The 26,417-nt window shown below is 38.1% G+C and overlaps 1 protein-coding gene across 1 annotated transcript; it reads left to right on the top strand.

The window, feature by feature from the left end:
* The first annotated feature begins 155 nt into the window (after positions 1-155).
* On the top strand, positions 156-24,636 carry SLFN11 (schlafen family member 11). Its single transcript, XM_036838298.1, has 5 exons — positions 156-230; positions 10,260-11,323; positions 12,241-12,369; positions 20,671-21,394; positions 22,049-24,636. Exons 2-5 carry the CDS (start codon positions 10,261-10,263, stop codon positions 22,830-22,832), a joined length of 2,700 nt encoding a protein of 899 aa, XP_036694193.1. The 5' UTR covers positions 156-230; position 10,260; the 3' UTR covers positions 22,833-24,636.
* The last annotated feature ends 1,781 nt before the right edge of the window (positions 24,637-26,417 follow it).

Genomic DNA, 26,417 nt, shown 5'->3' on the forward strand with positions numbered 1-26,417 from the left:
ACCACTGGAGCGCCGTGGGTCGCTGTTTTTCGGTTTTTGTTTTTTTATTTCTTCCTGTGTTTTAAACTCCCGCCCTTATGTTTCAAGTTCACCAATAGGGAGCCCGCCAAACTCTAAGCTCCCATCCTCCACCCCAGAGAAAGCGAAACCCCAGGCCAGCATGTTCTCTTTTTCTCTCTACCGGCAACCGTGCTGTGTGGCCCCAGGTCTGCTGCGTATTTCCAGATCCTGTAAGTAATAACCCTTTATTTTTTTCAAAGGTTTCTGATGGTTATTGCTGAAGGGTGTCTCGCAATCATAATAAGAACCAGAAGGGCCAGTCAATTCCCTTTGGTGCACGACACCTTTTCTCAATATTAAAAATGATTGCTAAGTCCATACTGTAACAATTTTTGCAATCTATAAGGATGGCTACCCAAAAGAAACCAAAAAAGAGCTCCAGGGCACTGTGATTTGTGTAGGCTGTAGAGGGAAGCTGCAGATCAAAGTAGTAAGTAGAAGAAACTTAATCAAAACAATACTAACAGTATTAGCAGTCAAATCAATAACAGGAAACCCAGCAGTAGTTTCAACAGGATTCAACTGCAACTGTTGGGCTTATAGAGGCTACCAGAAAAATTAAGAAAGTCAACGAGATGCACTGCTTAATTACCTATCTGACTCTAGCACTGCTTTCTTTTCCTTATTGCATTAAACATTTCTCGAGTAATACAGGCATATTGTACAAAATAACAATTCCTCCTCCCCTTTCCATCTTCCTTTCCAATTCCACTCCCCAGGGTGAAATCCTTAATAATAGTTTGATGTGTATCCAAACAGGTTTTTCTGTAGCATTGTTCTCCAAGAAGTTTAAAGTTTCAAGCCAGAACTAACTTGCTTTTCACCTACTTATTAAAAGGACAAATTTCTATTGATAGACAGGCAATATTCAGCTTCCCCCCCCCCCCCCCCCCCCCCCCCCGCCCCTTGAGGCTGGAAAGGCAGCCACTAAGAGGCAAGTGCCTTCTATTTAGTTTTCTGAGAAACTGAAACCTAAAAGACAGGAGCACGTTTACCTTTGGTTTCAGGAAACCAAAAATTTAAAAAGGCGGGAAAATTCTCGTTTCCTTTCTTAAGGAAATAAAAATTTCTCCTGGGCTTGCTTTTTGTTAAGCTGCGGACACCGGAACAGGTCAGGACTCAGGTGTTTTCTCTTCAGCACCCAGACCCTAAGGAATCTTCTAATTCCCAAGATAGGCAGAGACTACCTGGAGAGACCCGAGCCATGCCTGTTCAACAGAAAAGATGGGCTGAAAAAACGACCACAGAACCCTAAGATAAAAATCCACCCTGCGGCTAGAGACCCTTCCAGATACATCTACTTTAGGCAAGAGAGGCTGAGGTGGACCTGTTATGCCCACATTTTTCTTAAGTGAAATAGACAGGAGAACTGGCCCTTAGATGGGACTCACCTGCTAGCCGAGGCCAGGGATGCAGGATTCCAGCCAGACAACCTGACAGAGGTCTGAGACAGTGCTGTAGAGTATAAGGTAGACTGATCAACGAACTATCTGGAAACAAACTTTCAGATGGGACAGGGAGGAGCTAGAGTCTTGGCGGGAAGGGGTGACTGTCGGGATTTTTTGTCAGGTACCCAATTGGTTGATCTCTACGGAAAGGGTTTTCTTGTTTTTCATAATGTATACACTTTCATTTTCAGAAAAAAAATTTAAAATATATTGACCCGGAAGCTCTGACCTAGTTGGATTTTCCAGGTTATTTTTTGCAAGTGTGTCAAAAATTCATTTAGTTATTTTGTTTACCAACATTTATTAAAGCACTGTAAAGTAACTTGCCCAACTTTATTTTTTATTTATTTTTTTAATAGAAAGTTCTATAAGTCTTTTTATTATTATTACTGAGATATAACTGACATGTAACACTGTATTACTTTAAGGTATACAGCACAATGACTGATATATGTATATATTGCAAAGTGATTACTACAAAAAGTTTAGTTAACATCTGTGACCACACATAGGTACATTTTTTTCTTATGATGAGAACTTTTAAGATATACTCTTTTAGCAACTTTCAAATATACAGTAAAGTATTCTTAACTGTAGTCACCATGCTGTGCATTATATCCCAGGACTTATTTATAACTGGAAGTTTGTACCTTTTGACCACCTTAACACATTTCACCCTCCCTCCCCTCACTTCTGGCAACCACCGATCTGTTCTATGAGTTCAGTTTATTGTCATTTTTTAAGATTCCACATATAAGTAAGATCATACAGCATGTGTCTTTCTGTCTGACTTATTTCACTTAGCATAATACCCTCAAGGTCCATCCATGTTGTCACAAACGGCAATATTTCCTTCCTCTTATGGTTGAGTAATATTCCATCATATATACACACCACATTTTCTTTATCTACTCATGGACAGTTAGGTTGTTTCCACATCTTGGCTATTGTGAATAATCTTTTTTTAAAAAAATTTTTATTGGAGTATAGTTGCTTTACAATAGTGTATTAGTTTATACTGTACAGCAACTTCCCAACTTTAACAAGTTGCTTCTTCTAATCTTTTTGGAGATAGGGCACAAATGAATGTAAAATTATGAATAATTCAGCAAGTGGATGGTTGAGAAATATTTACCACTCTATAATAGGACAAAAATCATCTGTGATAATAGATACGTATTTTACTAGACACAGGCAACACCTACAGATATTCTGGGTATTTTCTAGACATCAATTGCCATACTCATTTTTACAACATAAATATGCTTTTATTACTGCAGCCATAGATGTAAGATGATTTTTTAGACCCAAATTAAATGAGGACAAACTACTAGAGACTATACTTAACAGCATTGATGTGGGGAAAAGAAATAAGGCAGAGGAGGTCATCTAATCCTGAGCAGGTCATAACTTATCTGGTTTGAGTCTTCATCTTTGAAATACAAGATAGCATAATGCCTGGGGCAGACAGAGCCAGGTCTGAGGTTGTGGGTCTTCTCTGTCCAGGGTCTGATTCTTTGTTTGTTTGTGGATTGCAATTTTCTCAGCCCCGGGGGCTCATAACCCTTCCGCATTCCATTCTTCCCCTTGGGCCCACACGCAGAGGCTCTGCTTCCCTTCTTAGACTATTATTTCCCAACCTGCGCGCTCAAGAAACCCGCCGGTTTGGGGGCCGGGAAGCAGAAAAAATGAAACCAAAGCGCCAGCTGGAGGAGGTGCAGGGCGCAGGCGCAGAGCCGAAGGGCAGGAGTGCGCAAGTGCGAGCAGTGAGCGCGGGAGAGAAGGTCTCGTGTGTGCGACTTGAGCGCGGGAGAGCGGGACTCTGTGTGTGTGTGTGAGTGATGTTACCTTAAGACTCTAAGATTATACACTAGTGTGTGTGTGTGTGAGATGTTACCTTCAGACTCTAAGATTATACACTAATATGTATAAAATAGATAACTAATGAGAACCTGCTGTATAGCACAGGGAACTCTACATAGTGCTCTGTGGAGACCTAAATGAAAAGGAAATCCAAAAAAGACGGGATGTATGTATACATATGGCTGATTCACTTCGCTTTACGGTAGAAACTAACACAACATTGTGAAACAACTATACGCCAAGTAAAAAATAAATAAATAAAAATCCAAGAATTTCGTGAAGAAAAAAGGCTCCAAGATTAAAGACTCAGGGGTGTGTGTGTGTGTGTGTATGTGTGTGTGATGTTGCCTTAAAACTAAGATTAAAATACCTCCCTGCTACTCTTCTTAAATAATGCTTCTCTATACCTTCTTGCTACTCATCTTAAATAATGCTTTTCTAGAATACTTTGTAAATATATATTACCAAACAGATGTTTGTAGTTATTGAGATAATTTTGACTTTCTATTAATGTTCCTGTGACTTTTTTATTAATTAATGGTTTTTCTTGTATTGTCTAATCTTGTATTCTGGGCTAAACCCAGTTTGGGTCTGTGTGTGTGTGTGTGTGTGTGTGTGTGTGTTTAATAATAGCAATAATAATAAACTTAAATAAGCACAAAGAACAAATCTAAAAAACTCTTCTTTTGTTATCCCCAATTTTTGTTACTTCATTACCTCAAATTGACAACTGCTGGCATCTTGCCATAGTTACTTTAAGCTTTTAAAAAATTCAATAACTAAAATATTATAGATAAATTTGAGGGTCTCTTTGCCTTCTATTTCCAGTTTCATTTTTCTCTCCTTTTCTCAGAAGCAACCAACATTCTGAGTTTACTGTATATCTTTTACACTATTTTTAACACACTGTTTTACACACACACACATCCAGGAATAATATGTAATATTGCTGTGTGCATTTTTAGCTTATTTAAGTTGTTTACTTTTATATGTATATTTCTGCAACTTGGTTTTTTAACTCTACATTTTGTTTCTGATACCTGTGTCATTGTGTGTGTGTTTTCGTTTATTCTCTTCAAGTGGCTCACAATATTCCTTTCAGTAAACATTACCACGTTTCATTTCCTTATTTCATTATTGATGGACAGTTAGGCTATTTCCAAAACTTGGTGTTACAAACAGTGCTAAAATGACTGTTCTTGTCTCCTTGCACACATTGTTTACCCATTCACCTGTTGAAAAACATCTCGGTTGCTTCTGAATTTTGGTAGTCATGAGCAAAGCTACTATAAACATTCATGTGCAGGTTTTTGTGGACATAGATATTCAACTCTTTTGGGTAAATACCAAGGAACACAATTGCCAGATCATATGGTAACAATATGTTTAATTTTGTAAGAAGCAACTAAACTGTCTTCCAAAGTGACTGTACCATTTTTCATTCCCACCAGCAATGAATAAGAGTTCCTGTTGCTCCACATCCTCATCAACTTTTGGTGTTGTGTTTTGGATTTTAGCCATTTTAATAGGTATGCTGTGGTAGCTCATTGTTGTTTTAATTTGCAATTCCCCAATGACATATGATGTGGACATCTTTTCACACACTCCTTTGCCATCTGTGTATCTTCTTTTTTTTTTTCTGGCCGCGAGTATGGCTTGCAGGATCTTAGTTCCCCAACCAGGGATCGAACCAGGCCCATAGCAGTGAAAGCGAGGATTCCTAACCACTGGACGACCAGGGGACTCTCCCATCTGTATATCTTCTTTGGTGAGGTGTCTGTTCAGATATTTTACCCATTTAAAAAATTGGGTTGTGTGTTTTATTGTTGAGTTTTAAGAGTTCTTTGTATATTTTGGATACCAATCCTTTATTAGATATATGTTTTAAAGAAATTTTCTCCCAGCCTGTGACGTACCTTATCATTTTCTTCAATGTCTTTTGCAGAGCAGGAGTTTATAATTTTAATGAAGTCCAACGTATCAGTTCTTTTCATGAATCATGCTTTTGGAGTTGTATCTAAAAAGTCACTAATTACCAAACCTAAGGTCACCTAGATTGCCTCCTATGTCATCTTCTAGAAGTTTTATGGGTTTGCATTTTACATTTGGGTCTGTTATCCATTTGAGTTAATTTTTGTCAAAGGTATAGGTCTGTATCTAGATTCATAGTTCTGCATGTAGATGTCCATTTTTTTCTGCACCATTTGTTGACAGGACTCTCCTTTATCCATTGAATTGCCTTTTCCCCTTTGTCAAAGATCAGTTGAATATATTTGTGTGAGTCTATTTCTGGACTCTCTTATCTGTTCCACTGATCTGTTTCATCAACATCACGCTGTCTTTATCACTACAACTTTATAGTAAGTCTTGAAGTTGGTTTTGTCAGTCTTCTGACTTTGTTCTTTCAATATTGTGTTGGCTATTCTGGGTCTTTTGCCTTTCCATGTAAACCTTAGAATCAGTTTGTTGATAGTCACAAAATGATTGCTGGGATTTTGATTTGAATTGCACTGAGTCTATTGATCAAATTGGGAAGAACTGATTTCTTGACAATATTGAATCTTCTTATCCATTCACATGGACTATCTCTTCGTTTCTTTAGCTCTCCTTTGATTTCCTTCAATAGAGTTTTGTCATTTTCCTCATATAGAACTTGTATATGTCTTATTAGATTTATACGTAAGTATGTCATTTCTGTTGTTGTTGTTGTTGTTCTAATGTAAGTGACATTATGTTTTAAATTTCAAATTCCAGTTGTTCATTGCTGGTATATAAAAAAGCAATTGACTTTCATATACTAATCATGTATTCTGCAACCTTGCTATAATTGCTAATTAGTTCCAAGGGTTTTTTTTGTTTTTCTGTGGTTTTTTTTGGTTGATTCTTTGGAATTGTCTACAGGGATAATCATGTCATCTGTGAATGCAGACAGCTGTACTTTTCCCTTCCCAGTCTGTAAACCTCTTATTTCCTTTTCTTGTCTTAATGCATTAACTAGGACTTCCAGTACTATGTTGAATAAGAGTGGTGAGAGGGGATATGCTTGCCTTGTTTCTGATCTTAGTGGGAAAGTATCTAGTTTCTCACCATTAAGTGTGATGTTAGCTATAGATCTTTTAAATAAATGTTCTTTATCAAGTTGAGGAAGTTTCCCTCTATTCCTAGGTTGCTGAATTTTAGAGTTCTTTATATATTCTAGATTTGGGATATTTGTCAGGTATGTGATTTGCAAATATATTCTCCCAGTCTGTAGCTTGTCTTTTCATTTCCTTAACAGGAGGTTTCACAAGGCAAAAGTTTTAAATTTTTGATGAAGTTCAGTTTAATGATTGTTTTTCTTTTACAGATTGTGCTTTGGGTATCCTCTAAGAGCTATTTATCAAGCCCTAGGTCCTGAAGAGTTTCCCCTATCTAACCCTTTTGTTTGTGCAGAGTTCTTTTTAAATAATAAAAATGCTAGGACCTTGGGATTAACATACATACACTACTATATATAAAATAGATAATCAACCAGGACCTACTGTATAGCACAGGGAACTCTGCTCAGTATTCTGTAATAAACTATATGGGAAAAGAATCTGAAAAAGAGTGAATATATGTATATGTATAACTGAATCACTTTGCTGTACACCTGAAACTAACACAACATTGTTAATCAACTATACTCCAATAAAATTTAAAATAAATAAATAAATAATAAAGATGCTAGTGGCTTGTCTAAAAACAAAAACCAAATAAGCAAAAAGCAAAACAGACAAAAACAAAACTCTCAATCTTGTTAATTAATCAAATAATTGCTTTTTAATTTTCCAACTTCCTTCTGCCCTTCCATCTATTATTCCTGTTCTTTTGTGTTCCTCTGCGATCTGGTTCTTTTTCTAAGTTCTTTCAATGTTGATGCAAGTCACTCTGTTTAAATTTTTCTCTCTTACCAATATAGGGATTAGGGCTATGGATTTTTCTCCACATATTGTTTAAGCCATATCATGGTAATCTGATGCACCCTAAACCATACATCTCCAGCAGTCAGATTCTTTGTGTCTCTCACAGCAGTTAGTGTGCCCATGGTGAATGCTCATTGAATGTTTCCTGTGCTAAAAAGTTAATAAATGAAATGCTTCGATGGCATGCTTCAGTATATAATCAAGCAAGAGAGAAAAATGACTGTAGGTTGCAACACAACGCTAAGAGTTTTAAGAGCCCTCTCCTCACTATGGTACTGTTGAGTTTTATTGATTTGCTCAATCACTCCCAAATACAAGTATTTTTTTCCACTGATCCTTCTTTTTCCCCATTTCTCAGATCCACCTTCTGCCCTGGCCATCTTTGTTTTCCACCCTATCCACCTAAGAATGCATAATCCAAAAGTTCAACCATTTTCTTACTAATAATCTAAATTCATATGCCCTACTCACCTTTAAAAATGTTTTGGAGGCAAAAGTTTTCTTTTTTATGTCATGAATAATTTCAAACTTACAGAAAAATATAGAGAGCAATATAATGAACACCAATATGTCCACCACCCAGTTAATAGATGAAGTCAATTTTAAAACTTCTTATTATGGAAACTTTTCAAATATGCACAAAAATAGAAGGAGAGAATAGGAGAGTGAATCTCCATTTATCAATCACCCACCTTCAATAATCATTGATCTTTTGCCAATAAGTGGTACCACTAACCACCCAGTTGCCCAAGCCAAAACCCACTTACTAAATTTTAATCCTTTCTCCTGATCTCTATCTGTTCAATACAGAGTCACGTTAATTTTATTTTCTAAATGTCTCTCAGATATACTCACATCTCTTCATTCCCATGGCCCCTACTGTGGCCCAGGCTACCATCATCTCTCACCCGGATTACTGCAAAACACTCCCTACTGGTTTGCTCCTCTCTAACTAGTTCTCCACCTGTAATTAATAATGTGCCCCCCCCTTAATAATTTATCATGCAAAAAAATTAACTTTTTTGGTGTGCAGCTCTATGAGTTTTAACACGTGAATGGATTCATATAATTACAACCACGATCAGGAAACAGAACAGTTTCATCACCCCGACAAACTCCTTTGTGTTATCCCTTTGTAGTCACACCCTTCCCTCCCCATAACCCTTGGCAACCATGGATCTGTTCTTCATCATTAATGTGTCTTTTAAAATGTCTCGGGACTTCCCTGTTGGTCCAGTGGTAGAGAATCCACCTTCCAATGCAGGTGATGCGGGTTCGATCCCTGGTCAGGGAACTAAGATCCCACATGCCGCTGGGCAACTAAGCCCGCGTGCCGTTACTGAGCTTGCGTGCCTCAGTGAGAGAGCCCACGTGCCAAAAACTACAGAGACCACACACTCTGGACCACGCGCGCCGTGACCAGAGAGAGAAAACCTGCATGCCACAACTAGAGAGAAGCCCATGTGCCACAACAAAGAGCCCATGCCACAGCAAAAGATCCTGCATGCCACAACTAAAGACCCAAGGCAGCCAAATAAATAAATAAATAAAATAATAAAATGTCTATGTGTTCATGTCACTCCCTTCCTTAAAATCCTTCTTTGGCTTTCCACTGTTGTAAGCAGCAGCCCTTTTCTAACTTTCAAGTCTCCTCTTTCACCACTTCCCATCTCCCATCCTCTGTCACTCTTTTTTTTTTTTTTTAGCTCAGTGTAAACTTTTTTTAAAAATTTATTTTATTGAAGTATAGTTGATTTACAATGTGTTAATTTCTACTGTACAGCAAAGTGATTCAGTTATACATATATATATATATATATATATATATATATACATTCTTTTTCATGTTCTTTTCCATTATGGTTTATCACAGGATATTGAATATAGTTCCCTGTGCTATACAGTAGGACCTTGTTGTTTACCCATTACATACATAATAGTTTGCATCTACTAATCCCAAACTCCCAATCCATCCCCCCCGCCCCTCCCCGGCAACCACAATTCTGTTCTCTATGTCTGTGAGTTGGTTTCTGTTTTGTAGGTAAGTTCATTTGTGTCATATTTTAGATTCCACATATAAGTGATATCATACAGTATTTGTCCTGCTCTGTCTGACTTACTTCACTTAGTATGATAATCTCTAGGTCCACCCATGTTGCTGCAAATGGCATTATTTCATTCTGTTTTATGGCTGAGTAGTACTCCATTGAATATGTGTACCACATCTTCTTTACCCATTCATCTGTCGATGGACATTTAGGTTGTTTCCATATCTCGGCTATTGTGAATAGTGCTGCAATGAACATTGGGGTGCACATTGGGGTATATTTTCAAATTATAGTTTTCTCCAGATATATGCCCAGGAGTGGGATTGCAGGATCATATGGCAACTCTATTTTTAGTTTTTTGAAGAACCTCCATACTGTTCTCCATAGTGGCTGCACCAATTCACATTCCCACCAACAGTGTAGGTCCTCTGTCACTATTAAGGTCTGGCCAGACTGAACATCTCTCTACCACTCCAATCCACTATTCCCTTTGATGATTTCAGGCCTTCCTACATACTTTTCACTCTGATTGTAATGCAATAACTCCTCCTAACCTCAAATTCCTTAACATGGCTAATTCAGATCTTAGTTTAAATGCCCTTTCCTCCAGGAATGCTTCCCTGTTCATATTAGGTTGATTGTTGCTGTTTGGTGCTTCCTTTCAGGGTATGTATCACACATTACTGCAATTACTCTATTCAATGTTTCTGTCCAGACTGTAAGCTCTGAGAGTCAGGGCTATGCTTATTTTTTATTTACCACTTAATTTCCAGCCCCCAGCACTTAGCAAGAACTCAATAAATATTTTAAAATATATTTAAAAATGTACTTTTGTGTACTATGCAATCTACTTCTTCATCAACATGAGATATGTATTTTAATGGTTTCAATTGCAGAATGAACATGGAGGAACATAATTCATCTTTGGTGGTAGAATCATCTTACCCAGACTTGGTCATCAATGTAGGAAAAGTAACTCTTGGTGAAAGAAACAGAAAGAAGCTGCAGAAAATTCAGAGAGAGCAAGAGAAGGCAAAAGTTATAAAAGCTGCATGTGCTTTATTAAACTCAGGAGGAGGAGTGATTCAGCTGGAAATGGCAAACAACGATGAGCATCCTGTGGAGATGGGACTGGATTTAGAAGAGTCTTTGAGAACACTTATTCTGTCTTCAAATTTGCAGGCTTTCTTCAAGACTAAGCAACAAGGGAGGTGTTATTACATTTTTGTTAAGTCTTGGAGCAGTGACACTTTCCCTGAAGACAGTTCCTTTAAGCCCCGCATTTGCAGCCTGAGTTCATCGTTATACTGTAGATCTGGCACTTCTGTGCTTCCCATGGATTCAAGAGAGGCATTCAGGTTCCTGAAAACCAAGAAAATAAATGCAGAAATCTTGGGGAAAGAACCTTTTGGTAAAGTTGTCAAGGTTATACATCAAGACCTCCATAACTCGGATCCTACTTACCTAGTTTTCCAAAAAGACCAGCTTGAATACGGTGAAATCATGCCTTTTCCCGAGTCTCAATTCATAGAGTTTAAGCAGTTCTCTACAAAACACATTCAAGAATATGTGAAAAACATAATTCCAGTGTACATCCCTGCATTTGCAAACACTGAAGGAGGCTATCTTTGTATTGGAGTGGATGATAGGAGTAAGAAAGTTCTGGGATGTGCTAAAGAAAAGGTTGACCGTGATTCTTTGAAAAAGAAAATAGAAAATACAATATACAAATTACCTTGTGTCCATTTTTGCCAGTCTCAATGCCAGATAGATTTCACAGTCAAAATCTTGGATGTGTTAGCTGAGGGAGAGCTATATGGCTATGCTTGTGTAATCGGAGTGAAGCCATTCTGTGGTGCACTTTTCTCAGAAGCTCCCTGTTCCTGGATGGTGAAGGACAAGGATATTTGCAAACTGGCAACTCAGGAATGGGTAGGCATGGTGATGGACACAGATCCAGGTAAGATGGAGAAAACTCCCTCCCTGTCCTTTCTACCTCTTTGGAACCTGTATATTAAACAGGTTTCCCTCTGTTTCCTATGACTTTGAACTTCTCACACACACTAAATTCTGTGTTTTTTGAATCTTCAAGTATCCTACTTTCCATACATGAGAAAATTTTGTTGGGTGATGAGAAGCCCAAATGAAGTATCTTATAAAAGGCAATTTCCCACATCAGATGAAAAGAAAATTGTCTGGGGATGATTGCCTTGCAGTGGTGTATTGGAACTGGCTCTTACTGGCTCGAGAGCCATTTGTTAACTTTTCAGGAATGTTTTGAGCCAGTTGTTAAACAGTCATTGCTAAAAATTAAGTTTTATAAATTTACAGTTCAATAAATTGTATTTAAAACAAGTTTAATAAATACAAAACCTAATGATTTACTACATTTTAAGATTATCTATACGCGTGAGGTTATTTACATCTACTGTATCTGTATGATGGAAATACTATAAAATGTTGTGCTACGGTGCATGTCTTCACTCTGCATTTAGTGACATCATATTGGTAGCTTAAAATTGTCCATGGTGGGAATATTTACACCACAGATATATGCATAGATAGGTGTACTAAAAGAATGTGCTATGTACTATAAAAGAAATTCAAACAAAACGATATCCAGAAACAGAGGGTGGAGACATATTGAATGGGAAACACATTCAAACTTCCAAATAACATCTCTTTTATGATGGATTTGGCAACTTTCATATGCAATGAAGGCACTTGTCCATACAGGGTGAATGGGGTGTTATCTTGCCATTATGTCTCAAGTCATACCTAGACAGTCATATAATACACCCACTCATAAGGTCTTTTTCAGTGGTAAAGAGATGAACTAACATGTCAGAATAACATGAATTTCCCTTCTTTGTTAAGATTTTACATGGTTGTGCAAAGACTTTGAATCTCAGCTGAGTCTGTCTAGCGGGCCTCCTCTTAGCAGACCAGTGTACTCCAAGAAAGGCCTGGAACACAACAAGGATCTCCAGCGACTTTTATTTCCAGGTAGTAACTATGGTTTGCCTACTTGACACCAGCCAGTTTCTATGTTAGGATAAGGGGAGATAAACTGTTATGTTTGTTACTTAAGGTCCTGAAAGTACGCTCTGCAAAACCTATGTGTGCAAGGTGGTAATGCTACAAGCATATTGATGATAAGTAGTTTAGAAATGAACCCTCACTGACCTCATTAGCTGAGGCAATACCACATACAGAATCGAGGAACATTGCTGCCCTTAAAGACCTTTCGGTCTTGTAGTTCTCAAATAGGACTGATCATCAGTATTTCTGGTTACTTTAAAAAGTACAGATACCTGCTTCCCCACTCCAGACTTCATAAATTAGAATACCTGAAGATAGCACCTTATAATGTGTATTTTTTCAAGCTACTCACAGGATTCTGACACTCATCCATATTGGAAACTTTTTATCTAGTTGAACTAGAGGCATACATTGCACTAGGAGCAAACAATTGCCCTCCTCTGCCGAATTTTCCAGAGGAGTGCAGGAAAAATATGAAACAAGAATATGAAACAAGAATAAAGTTTTATATGAAACAAGAATAAAGTTTTATATCAAGATGGAACACAAAACAAATAAAATGAAGATCAATTACAACATCCATGAACATGTTTTGGGTTTAGGAGAAACAGTCGTGTAAAAGCGCAAAATCACGTTTCAGAACCGAGGACAGTGCCTGTCCTCTGCTCTCATCCCTGGCTCCCACCATGACAGGCTTTAGCTATGAGTCCATTGTTGTCCTCTTTCTACACTTCTGGAGAGGAAGAACCACTTGATCAACTCTATGAAGTAAATCAGTGGCTTATCTGGCACTAGAATCTGATGCATAAACGTCCTATATATGTGTAAATGTCTATTGAGGACCATAAGTTAATAAATAATGACTGTTCAATTTAAGATTTTATTTTTCACCTTACCTAACTGAGGTCTTTGCATTCGCTTGCATATCAAATTTATATTTTAAAAACTGTCCACAATAAACAGTATTAGATCCAAGAGTAAATGTAAACATTGGTAATTATTCTCTAAACTCAGTAAACTCTGTTTTAGTAGAGCTTATTATCATGGAATAAATTATATTTAAAAACAAAATACTGGGCTTTATCCTCATAGAGTGATAACCTATTATTCTGGTATAAAAAAATTAATTTTCCAGGAATTGTATCAAACATTTGAGGAATAGACACTTCCAACACTATTTAAACTTTTCCAGAGCCATAGAAAAAGAATGAAAATTCCCAGGTTATTTTTAAAATGGGAGTAACAGTAATTGCAAAACTTGACAGAGATAGCATAGAAAAGAAAAATTCAGACTAATCTTACTTGTGAATGAAGACGCAAAGACAGAACTCTAAGAATGAAAGGATGGATGAACATTAAGAGAGTTATTACTATAATCCATCATTTCTATACATTTATGCAGAAAAATTTTATGATTGTCTTCTAATATACTGAAAAAGTTTTGAAAAACATTAATATAGATTTTGATTTTTAAAAGACTCCATAAAATACGAACCCATACTTTAAAGATTTTTTAAATTATTTTTTTTAACATTTTTTTTATTCAAAGTCACAAAAATTATAATCATCCTCATCAGTTCACTCAGTCCCATGTAATTAATTTTTTTTATCTTGATCTTTTGTTAGTACTTTTATGAATTCATCAGTTTTCCATTAGAGTTATGAAAATGCTTATTCATTCAGTTCAGCAGTACAGTCAGTTACCAGAAACCTGTACTTGTCAGAGTTTTTTCCATGAATTCCTTGAAGATGAAACCCTTTTATAGGAACATTTTTGCAAAAGCATCAGAGTACACCCAGAACTGTCTGTAAATGACAAAAGACTTTAAAATGACCACGGTTAATGATTTGATGAAAGTTCATAATAATGCAATTGACAAGGAAATTTAGTTATTTCTGAGATACACATTTTAAAGTAATAACTAGAATTATGACTTATAACATTATAACAGAACATATAAGATTTTTAGGAATTTCATGTAATGTCTGAAACATTTATATTAACATATTTCCATACAAATAACCCAAAGAAAGTTTAGTACTAGTTTTTTGTTTTTTGTTTGTTTTTTTTTTAATTTTTAATTTAATTTTATTTTTTTATACAGCAGGTTCTTATTAGTCATCAATTTTTTACACATCAGTGTATACATGTCAATCCCAATCGCCCAATTCAGCACACCACCATCCCCACCCCCCCACGGCTTTCCCCCCTTGGTGTCCATACGTTTGTTCTCTACATCTGTGTCTCAACTTCTGCCCTGCAAACTGGTTCATCTGTACCATTTTTCTAGGTTCCACATACATGCGTTAATATACAATGTTCGTTTTTCTCTTTCTGACTTACTTCACTCTGTATGACAGTCTCTAGATCCATTCACGTCTCAACAAATGACTCAATTTCGTTCCTTTTTATGGCTGAGTAATATTCCATTGTATATATGTACCACATCTTCTTTATCCATTCGTCTGTCGATGGGCATTTAGGTTGCTTCCATGACCTGGCTATTGTAAATAGTGCTGCAGTGAACATCGGGGTGCATGTGTCTTTTTGAATTATGGTTTTCTCTGGGTATATGCCCAGTAGTGGGATTGCTGGGTCATATGGTAATTCTATTTTTAGTTTTTTAAGGAACCTCCATACTGTTCTCCATAGTGGCTGTATCAATTTACATTCCCACCAACAGTGCAAGAGGGTTCCCTTTTCTCCACACCCTCTCCAGCATTTGTTGTTTGTAGATTTTCTGATGATTTCCATTCTAACTGGTGTGAGGTGATACCTCATTGTGGTTTTCATTTGCATTTCTCTAATAATTAGTGATGTTGAGCAGCTTTTCATGTGCTTCTTGGCCATCTGTATGTCTTCTTTGGAGAAATGTCTATTTAGCTCTTCTGCCCATTTTTGGATTGGGTTGTTTGTTTCTTTAATATTGAGCTGAATGAGCTGTTTACATATTTTGGAGATTAATCCTTTGTCCGTTGATTCATTTGCAAATATTTTCTCCCATTCTGAGGGTTGTCTTTTCGTCTTGTTTATGGTTTCCTTTGCTGTGCAAAAGCTTTGACATTTCATTAGGTCCCATTTGTTTATTTTTGTTTTTATTTCCATTACTCTAGGAGGTGGATCAAAAAAGATCTTGCTGTGATTTATGTCAAAGAGTGTTCTTCCAATGTTTTCCTCTAAGAGTTTTATAGTGTCCGGTCTTACATTTAGGCCCACCTCCTAAAGATTTAGTTTTTAAATTTAATTTTATTTTTTTAATAAATTTATTTTATTTATTTCTTTTTGGCTGCGTTGGGTCTTTGTTGCTGCGCACAGGCTTTCTGTAGTTGTGGCGAGCGGGGGCTACTCTTCATTGCGGTGCGCAGGGTTCTCATGGCGGTGGCTTCTCTTGTTGCGGAGCAAGGGCGCTAGGTGTGCGGGCTTCAGTAGTTGTGGCACACGGGCTCAGTAGTTGTGGCAACTAAGCATGGGCTTAGTTGCTCCACGGCATGTGGGATCTTCCCGGACCAGGGCTTGAACCCATGTGCCCTGCATTGGCAGGCGGATTCTTAACCACTGTGCCACCAAGGAAGCCCTAGATACTTCTTTAACATTATACTTATACCTATATATCTATATCTATCAATATCCCCGAAAGACCATTATGTTAATTGGGAGATATTAGAGGCATTCTATTAAATTTGGGAACAAAACCATCATCGCACTGCTACAACTTTTGTGCAATATTAATTAGCCAATGCAATTAGATAAGAGAAAGAAATTAGAGGGATAAAAATTGAAGAAGATAGGACTATATTCAAGACAGCCTAATGAAAAACACTATAAACAATAAAAGAATTCAGATTGAATATAAATAATTTTATTAATAGAATTATATGAAGCATATGTCAAAATTAATATGCAAAATTCATTATCCTGCTGTAACAAACAAATCAAAGAAAATACCCAATTTTCTATAGCAACAAAAATTTAAAATATCTAAGATAAACTGATCTGAGAAAAATTTTTAAACAATATTGAAGGACACAGAAGAAGGATAAAATGGAAACACATGTCATGTTCTTGAAAGGAAGAAAGCTGTCAGTTTTCTCTAAGTTATTTTATAAACTTAATGAGATATCAATAAAAAAAACCAAAGAGATTAACTTAATCTAAACAGTCTTATCCTAAAGTTCCAGTGGAAAAATAAACAAGCAAGAAAAGCCAGGAAATAAAAACCTGAAAAAGAAGAGCAAAAAGAAGGGCTATCCAGATATTAAATCATTATAAAGCCTCAAATAAAAATAGAGTTGTATTGGCATATAATTAGATCAAGGGTACAGGATAGAAGGTCCAGAAATAGTTGCAAACACATCAGAATTTAGTTCTTGATGGAATTGGCCTCTCAAGTGGAGAAGAAAAGATGTTTCAATAAAGAGATATTGGGAAAACTGGGTGGCAATTTATTTTAAAAAAGATGGATTCACGCTTTATGACATACCAACATAAGCTCTAAATCGATCAGGAATTTAAAAAAAATTAAAGCCATAAGTGTTCTAGAAGAAGACATTTGTAAACGCCTTTATACTTTTGGCATGAGGATTAGAAAAGTCAAGATTCAAAATACAAAAGCCGTGAAAGTAGACTGATATATATGATTACATTAAAAGATAAGCATTGTGCATGGCTAAAGCAACTAAGTAGAAAGCCAAAGGTCCATTGACCAGCTAGGAAAAATATTTGCAACTCATATTACAAACAAAGGGCCAATGTCTCTAATATATCAATATAAACAGCTTCCAAAAGTTGATAAGGATAAAGGACAACTTAAAAGAAAAATCAACGGGGCTTCCCTGGTGGTGCAATGGTTAAGAATCCGCCTGCCAATGCAGGGGACAGGGGTTCGATCCCTGGCCGGGGAAGATGCCACATGCCGCGGAGCAACTAAGCCTGTGCGCTACTGAGCCCACGTGCCACAACTACTGAAGCCCACTCGCCTAGAGCCCATGCTCTGCAACAAGAGAATCCATCGCAATGAGAAGCCCGCGCACCACAATGAAGAGTAGCCCCCGCTCGCCACAACTAGAGAAAGCCCGCGCACAGTAACAAAGACCCAACACAGCCAAAAATAGAAACAATTAAAAATTAATTAAAAAGAAAAATCAACAAAATCAGTTCAGAGCAAATAAAATTCAAATGGCTTTCAAACATTTGAAAATATGCTTAATATTAATCAAAATAAGAGACTTGCAAATTAAAACAAGCTATCATTTTTATCTATTGGATTGTGAAAAATAAAAAAATCTGACATCTTTTATATGCTGTGCTATGGGGAAACAAGCCTTCTCGTACATTACTGGCAGGAGTGCCTATTGGTACAACTCCATTGGAGGACAACTTGGTAATATCTATCAGAATTACAAATGCATTTACCCTTTTACCCAGTAATCCCACTGCTGGCACTTTATTCTTTATATATACCTGCATGCATACAAAATATACAAGGTTACTCATTGTAATATTCTCATAATAGCAAAAGGTTGGGGGGAAACACTCAAGAACCAACCCATCAACAGGGACATATGTCACATCCATAAGATGGCCTGTTAGACAACTGTGGGAAAAAATAAGCAAGTTCTTTATGTACTGATATGGAAAGATCTGGACAGTTTGCTACCTATTGTGTAAGAAAGGGGGAAATATTTGCTTGTATTTGCACAAAGAAGTTTTGGAAGACTAGCTGAGAAACTGAAAAAAAAAAAGGGTCTGTGTTAGAGGAGTAGGATGGGCTTGGGAAGGGAGGAAATGGAGTGAATAGAAAGAGGAATGTTTTGGTATTTGGACTATGGGACTGTATTGCCTAATTAAAACCATTTTTTGAAGCAAATTTTCATTTTCAGAGACCGCTATCATTAGATTCTGAGCTCTCACAGTGGTAACTAATCAGTTCGGTTTTGGTTTTGCAACTGGACTCCAAATACTAAGAATAGGGATGTCCTCATTACATTAATTATTACTATTGATTGACAATAGTTTAGCTTCAGATTAAACACTGTAAATCTTTCTTTTGAAAAAACTGCAATGACTGTCTGAAAAAGAAATTTTGTCTATACCTGGAGTGATGGGTTCTAGAGAAAGTCAGGGGTTAGAGTAGTAGATCAGATTCAACCAACCCCCAGCGACCTTTATCCTGATGTCCTAAACTGTTAGGAGTCCTCACCTGATTTCCTGTAGTTGGAAAACCATCAGTCTGGACACTTCAGTGCTCTGTTTTTAAAGATTTCCCTAGATCACCTACTGTATAGCACAGGGAACTCTGCTCAATATGCTGTAATCTAAATGGGAAAAGATTTCGAAAAAGAATAGATACATGTATATGTATAACTGAATCACTTTGCCGTACACCTGAAACTAACACAACATTGTTAATCAACTATACTCCAATATAAAATATTTTTTTAAAAACCACATACACACACACAAAAGAAGATTTCCCTAGATCCATGAAGAGATTAGTGCCTAGTATGGATACAAAGTTCTGTGGGAACTCTGAGGAGAGAACAGATATGGGAGTTCTAGAAGAAATGAGAGGAATCTATCAGGTGACAAAAGTAGAAGAGGGCATTCAAGTCTCAGGGCATGCCTACACAAAGGCACAGAGGCCCCAAGTCACATGGAGAGTGGTAACTACTCTGGTGCACGTGGAGTGGTGGACATTTATTGACACCTAGTCTGACCCCTATAATTGGTTAAGTGCCATGTGGAATATCAAAGAAATGAAAGGGACACTTCTTGTCTTCACATAATTTCCTTAGGAAGCATGTCCCATTATATAATTAAAGAAAAATAAGATCTATTTGACAATGAGGCAAAAACATATTTGCTATGAACATCAAATGCTTTAGTGACATTGTCCGTTTAGCAGGCAGGGGTAGTCTGTGTGGCTTGCAAGGCCACAGTAGAGACAACAGAGGGTCTGGTGTCTGAGACAGCACTGGGTCCAGACGCTGGCTCTGCCATTTCCCAGTGGTGCGACCATAGGCAAGGCACTTGACCGGTTTGAGTTCCCATTTACTCATATGAAAAAGAGAACAGTAAGTATATCTGCCTTGCAGAATTGTGAGAACCATAGATGTGTGCAAACTCCCTGGTACAAATGATGTGTTTTCTTATTTTATACTTTTTTAGTTTATACTTCCTTTGGTTTCTAAAGCTGCATTTTAAACATATCCTTATATTACCCTATTCCATCCATCCCAAGATGCATGTTTCCCCCAGCCTTTTAACATCTCCAAAATCTGGATGTGTCTCATAATAGAGTCCATCTCCTACTCACCATCATCCAGGTTGCAGGCAAAATCAAGTTGTGCAAACACCTGGTACAAGTGTGAGAACACCACCACAAGGAACAATAAACAACTACCAATGAAATATGGGTAATTTCACTGGAAATTAACCCTACAGATCCAGATTCTGGTGTGTGATCTGACACCACCACAACAGGATGACAACAATCTCTTCATTTTTTCCCTCCCTTTGGAACAAATGATCATTGACATAAGTTTAAAACCCTACAGTGCAAGTTTATTCTCATGTCACAACATTGTTCCTTGCTCCTTCATGACAAAGGCTAGACTCTTGGAATAGAGGCATTATTACATAGATCTGTAAGTGAGTGATGCTTCAGGAGAGTTATCTCAGGGTCTAATCTTAGGATCTCCCAGTGGAGGGCTGCACAGAGGTCCCTCCTAGTAAAGTTTTCATAGCTCCATCTTCTCCACAGATATTTAATGAGCACCTTCTTCCTGGGAGGGCTCTTCCTACCTCCATCAATGGGGACTGTTAAGGGACATTTTGAGATTCAGGTGCTTTAAGAGTAGGAAGGGAAAGAGAACTAACATTTCTCAAGCAGCTACAACGAGCAGATACCTTTATGCTATTTCATTTATTCCTCACCGTAAGAGATGTGCTATTTTTGTAAATGTGGATTTTTGTTTGTTTTACAGATGAGGGAACAGAGTCTTAGAGAGGTTAAGGAATTTTCCAAGGTCATAAACGTAATAAGCACATAGGCTTAGATGAAGTGTGCCAGACTTTTCAAGGCTTCTTTTCCTTCACTGTAATATAATAATATTGGCAAAAGAATGTATACAAAAATAAGTAACATCATAATTAATAAAATTAATTATAATTAAGTATAAGTATAGTAATTTTTATTAATTACAATTAATCATTAAAATAAGTGTGATTTTTGCCACTAAATTTATAATTCTTTCCATATCTAGTGCTACCAGGACATCTGAAATATATTCCCGAATCCCTCTGGAAGGAGCTGTCTTCACAGAATGAAGGTTTGGAGGAATTAATAAATAGGCAAATACATTCATTCTCCCAGGGAATTTTAATCCTTTCTAGAAGCTGGGCTGTGGACCTGAACTTGGAAGAGAAGCAAGCAGTCATCTGTGATGCTCTGCTGATAGCATGGGACAGTCCCCCCATTCTCTACACCATTCTCAGGGAGCAGGATGCAGATGAGCAGTCCTATTGCACCAGCACCGCCTTCACTCTGAAGCAGAAGCTGGTGAACATGGGGGGCTACTCTGGAAATCTGTGTGTCATTTCCAAGGTCCTCCACCTGCGTCCTGAGAGCAATGCAGAGTCCTCAGAGGGTACGGCATCCCTGATTGATTACCCTAGGTCCTATTACTTTGCAAACACTCAGCAAATGGAAACGTTGCTGCAGTCCCTCGTGATTGTCTTGCTTGGCTTCAGATCTTTCTTGAGTGACCAGCTTGGCTGTGAGGTTTTGAATCTGCTCACAGCCAAGCAGTATGAGATCTTCTCAAAAAACCTCCGCAAGAACAGAGAGTTGTTTATCCATGGCTTACCTGGCTCAGGGAAGACAATCATCGCCATGAAGATCATGGAGAAGATCAGGAATATGTTTCACTGTGAGGCAAATGAAATTCTCTACATTTGTGAGAACCAGCCTCTGAGGAAATTTATCAGGTAAGCAGTTGGATCTTCTGTTTTTTTTTGGCCGCGCCCCACGGCTTATGGGGATTGAACCCAGGGCCACGGCATAGAAAGCACCCAGTCCTAACCACTGGACAGCCAGGGAAGTCCCAAGCAGTTGGATCTTACTGTCAGCAAATGAGGTGCAGTCTAAATTCCCTCCGAATCACCTTGTTCCTTTTTAAAATTATAATTATTTTTAATTTTTTTTTTCAATTAATTTATTTTTGGCTGCACTGGGTCTTCATTGCTGCACACAGGCTTTCTCTAGTTGCGGCCAGTGGGGGCTACTCTTCGTTGAGGTGCTCGGGCTTCTCCTTGCTGTGGCTTCTCTTGTTGCAGCGCTCGGGCTCTAGGGTGCCCAGGCTTCAGTAGTTGCAGCATGCAGGCTTAGTAGTTGTGGCGCACGGGCTTAGTTGCTCCGTGGCATGTGGGATCTTCCTGGACCAGTGATCGAACCCGTGTCCCCCGTATTGGCAGGTGGATTCTTAACCACTGCGCCACCAGGGAAGTCCGTGAATCGCCTTGTTCCTTGAGAGTAAGATGGTAAAATGATTGTGACAACAGTATCGTGTTCATAGGAGTATGATAATTTTCCTCCTTTATGGACTCAGAGAAAACCTGAATGTGTCTTTTTAATTTTTACAGTGACAAAAAAATCTGCCATGCGGTGACCCGGAAAACCTTCATGAAAGATGACTTTCAAAAGATTCAACACATCATCATCGATGAAGCTCAGAATTTCCGCAGTGAAGATGGGGACTGGTATGGCAAGGCGAAAACCATCACTCAGAGAGACAAGGATTGCCCAGGAATTCTCTGGATCTTTCTAGACTACTTTCAGACCAACCACGTGGAGCGCAGCGGCCTCCCTGCTCTCTCAGCCCAGTATCCAAGGGAAGAGCTCACCAGAGTGGTCCGCAACGCACATCAAATAGCCGAATACTTACAACGTGTATTGCAGGAGGTCAGAAAAAATCCTCCACCTAACATCCCCCCTGGGTCTCTGCAGATGCTTCCTGAAGCTGATTGGGCTCAGGGTGTTCAGGGAACCTTAAATATTAAGGAAAACTTGACTCTGAATAAAATAGTGACACATGTGGCAGACACTTGCAAGCTTCTCTTTGAAAGGGGCTATTCTCCCAAGGATGTCGCTGTGCTTGTTAGCACCACAAAATATGTGGAGTGTTACAAGCAGGAGCTCTTGAGAGCGATGAGGAAGATAAAGGTAGTGCGCTTCACCGATGCAAGTGACATGTCAGGTGATCACATTGTGTTGGACAGTGTCCGAAGATTCTCTGGCCTGGAAAGGAACATCGTGTTTGGGATCCATCCAGAGACAGTTGAGCCAGCTCTCTTACACAACATTCTTGTCTGTCTGGCATCCAGAGCAAATCAACAGCTACATATTCTGTGGCCCTGTGACGTTTAGGAAGAGTTCCAAACCAAAACAAGATGAAGCGATTACTATGTAAATGTCCATAGGTGACAATCTGCTTGGTATTGGGAGAAACTTCTCTTTTCTGTTCATAGGTCAGCTAGAGATTTGGGCAGAGCTGACACACAGAATTTGGAACTTTCCCTCTCTGGCTCTCTCCTTTCAGGGATTCCTCCCCTACCCCCTTTCAGCAGCTATTGTCCCAAACTCTGTCCCCGATTCTTCCAGCCAGAATGATAGTGGTTTTCTGAAGGAGCTTTAACCACCCTGCACAGCACAGACTATGACCCACCCTGCGGTTAAAAACCATAAAAACGATACACTCGTCCTGTGGCCGTTCTTTCTTCTAAGTCTGGACCTCCACAGTGCAATTTTTTGTTTTTTAAAATTTGTCCACGGTTTATATTTATCTGCAGAAGGGTGGCCTAGTAGAAACTACCTTGGCCATACCAGAAGCATACCAGAATTTTTGGTTCCTGAATTCTTGACATTTCTCTTTGCTATATTGATCCAGGACTTGGGAGATTCCCAAGATAATTCAAACTGTGACCAAGTGGGCCTTAATAATTTTGACAGAACAGAGAGCACTGATACAATTATTTAATCCTTTAAAACTGTAATCTCCATTTTTTTTTTTTTTTGCCCTCAGAATAACCCAGATCAAGCTTTAATTGTGATAGTAAGCATTAATTGTCACTTTACTGAGAAATTACAGGCCATTAGAAAACAAAAATAAAGCCGTTTTCTCTGGCTTTCAGTGAGAGATAGCATTAGGAACCAAAATCTGGTTCTAAAGATACACATAGGCCATTAAGTAAACAGAGCTAGGAAAGATACAGTCTTTACAGATCAACTTCTCAACTCAGCTCTACGTATTGTTCTATAACATATCAGCCTAAATTTTAAGTCAAGTACATTCTTGAACTGTATTTTTCCCCTTTACTTTTATATTTTGGTGGGCTACAGTTATGGACTGAATGTTTGTGTCCCCCTGAAATTCATAGGTTGAAGCCCTAGCGTTTAGTGTGGCTGTTTTTGTAGATTTGTAAGGAAGTAGTTACAGCTAAATGAAGTCATAGGATGGGGACTTGATCTCATAGGATTAGAGTCCTTATGAGAAGAGACACCCAAGAGCTCTCTCTGTCCCTCTCTCTGTGCACACATAAACAAAAGGTCATGTGAGCACAGAGAGAGATGGTGGCCACCTCCAAGCCAAGAGAAGAAGCCTCAGAATGAAATTAATCCTACTAACACCATGATTTTGGACTTCCCAGCATCTAGAACTATGTGAAATATATTTCTGTTGCTTAAGCCACCCTGTCTGTGGTATTCTGTTATTGCAGCCTGAGCAGACTAATATAGTCACAGAATTATTCTTTGAACTAAAACACATCATTGTTATCACTTAATAATGCTAATACAATGACTTATTTTTCTGTTTATACAAAACATTTAAAAAATGTTTCTAATCTAAAAAATAACAATAAAATATTTGTATAACTAATGGAAATTTAAACATTACATAATATTCCACATATTAGTAATCCTAGTCTACTGATTTCCTCCATATTACAAGTTGTGAATTTTTCTGCCTGTCTTTCTCCTATCTGTGTTTACTCATGGAATTCCAGCCTCTTGCCTTGAAACCGTAGGCTCTTCTAACTTCAGCAAAATAAAATATATCAGCAAAATAAGGAAAAAAAATGTTCTTTCTTTCCGACTACATTAAATCAGATACAACTCTGCACCAAACAGTTATCCTTGTAAATGTTGTTTCTAATAAATTGGTTTTGTAAGATCCCTGGACTTGAGTTGCAATGTCTGTGAAAGTAATTCTTTAGAAGTCTAATTCTGGAGCGAAGACTGCCACCATGTCCTGCCGCCGTCCACCGCACAGGGTGGGGTGTTGCTCCAGGACCTTGCTTCAGACGTGTAAGCTCCCACATCCATTAAACCATTGATGTGTCTGTTGCTGACCCTGGGCTCTTTCTTCAGTCTTAAAGCTGGACAAGTACAGGCATTGTAGGCCTGCGGGGTGCAGCCCAATAATTGGTGGAGCCAGCCAGGAGACCGAGGAAACTCCCATGAGCGCCAAGATGTCGGAAAATATAGGATGGGGAATGGAAAGTTGCAGGGGCCGTCCACCAGCGTGTGGGGCCCGAAAGTTGCAGGGGTGATCCTGAGGTGGCTGTCCTTGCTGAATGGGGGCTCCCAAGAGATCTGGAGAATAATGGCCTCCAACGGCTCTGCTATTGAATCAAATGAGCATATTGTATCAAATGAGCTAAGCTATCTTTCTAGAAGGAATTGGTATTTCTCTTGTGCCTTTGAGATATAAATGATCTACCTGGGCTCTCTGGAACTTTAATCTTATGTGATCTCTAAGAGTAAAGGAGAAAAAATAGCTTTTAGGTAAACTCTATAGAAATAATTATGTTTTGGGAATGTCTATTTAAAGTAGTCTCTCTAGATTTTGGTAACTTGAAAATAAAGTTGAAAGAAGAGAATTCATGGGTCATTTCAAATAGGATAAAATATTAATTGCTGGGCGACTCTAAGTTAATCTACCTTTGCCTGCTTAGGAGAGGAAGACTCAAGCATTAAGTTTTCCATTCAGGAAGTGCACAAATACTTGCTTCTTGGTTTTTGCCAGAGATTAAGGTTTTCAAGGGTTAAGGTTATAATCAGTCATAATTCCTGTAACCAAGTTTCTTTATTGATTACATTGTGGTCAGGTGTTTAACTGTGCCTTTTAAGTCTTTTGTCATTTGTAGACAGTTATTGTTGTACTCTAATGTTTTGGCAAAAATGCTTCATCTTCAAGAAGATTCATACCATTGTAAAGCAATTATACTCCAATAAAGATGTTAAAAAAAAAAAGAAGATTCATAGGAAGGACTTTTTGACCATAACAGGTCTTTGATAAATTTCAGATCATACTGCTGAACTGGGTAAGAACTTAAAGAATCCTAATGGAAGACATAATGGCTTCATAAAAAGTTAACAGAAAGATTGGTTACTGAGTGAACTGGTGAGTATGGTTATAATGTTTATGGGTTTTGTCTGGAATGTTACTGGTTTTGATCTGTGTTTTGCAGATATGGGGAAGCCCTTCCCCTCAAGTTGGTTATGATTTATAGCAATTTGGTAAACTACACCTGTGGGTAAAATTCAAGCATTTTTTCTTTTCTCTCTCTGCCTGGTCCCTCCAGAAACTGGGGACTTCTGGGTTCGGAGCAGCCTTACCAAGTGAATGGGAAAGAGTGTCTCCTGGCATGTGCAGGAATCTCAGTATCTTGGAGACAGAGAAATCCACCAAGGCAGAGCCTGATAGCAGACCTTTGGCATGCTTTGCTGGCTTTGAGAGGACTTTTGGGAATTCAGTCTGAGACTCGTGAGTTCCCCCTCAGCCAGTTTGGAGGAGGCTATGTGGTCAACTGACCACACTTATTTTGCAAACAAATTAGTTTTGATTGGCTGTGTTTGCTGGAGATGAGGGCAGTTTTAGAGAGAACAACGTTATGTTTCAGTGGATATTAAATTCTAGTTCTGTTAATTGAGGTCTGTATTTATAAAAGT

Source organism: Balaenoptera musculus, chromosome 20 (genome assembly GCF_009873245.2).
Source record: "Balaenoptera musculus isolate JJ_BM4_2016_0621 chromosome 20, mBalMus1.pri.v3, whole genome shotgun sequence".
In the NCBI taxonomy this organism is placed as follows: Eukaryota; Metazoa; Chordata; class Mammalia; order Artiodactyla; family Balaenopteridae; genus Balaenoptera; species Balaenoptera musculus.

Excerpts from the sequence above, each read along its gene's own strand:
- SLFN11 (XM_036838298.1), top strand. The coding sequence starts at position 10,261 with ATGAACATGGAGGAACATAATTCATCTTTGGTGGTAGAATCATCTTAC. Across the intron at positions 11,324-12,240 it reads GGTGATGGACACAGATCCAG|ATTTTACATGGTTGTGCAAA; the intron begins GTAAGATGGAGA and ends TTCTTTGTTAAG. Across the intron at positions 21,395-22,048 it reads CCTCTGAGGAAATTTATCAG|TGACAAAAAAATCTGCCATG; the intron begins GTAAGCAGTTGG and ends TAATTTTTACAG.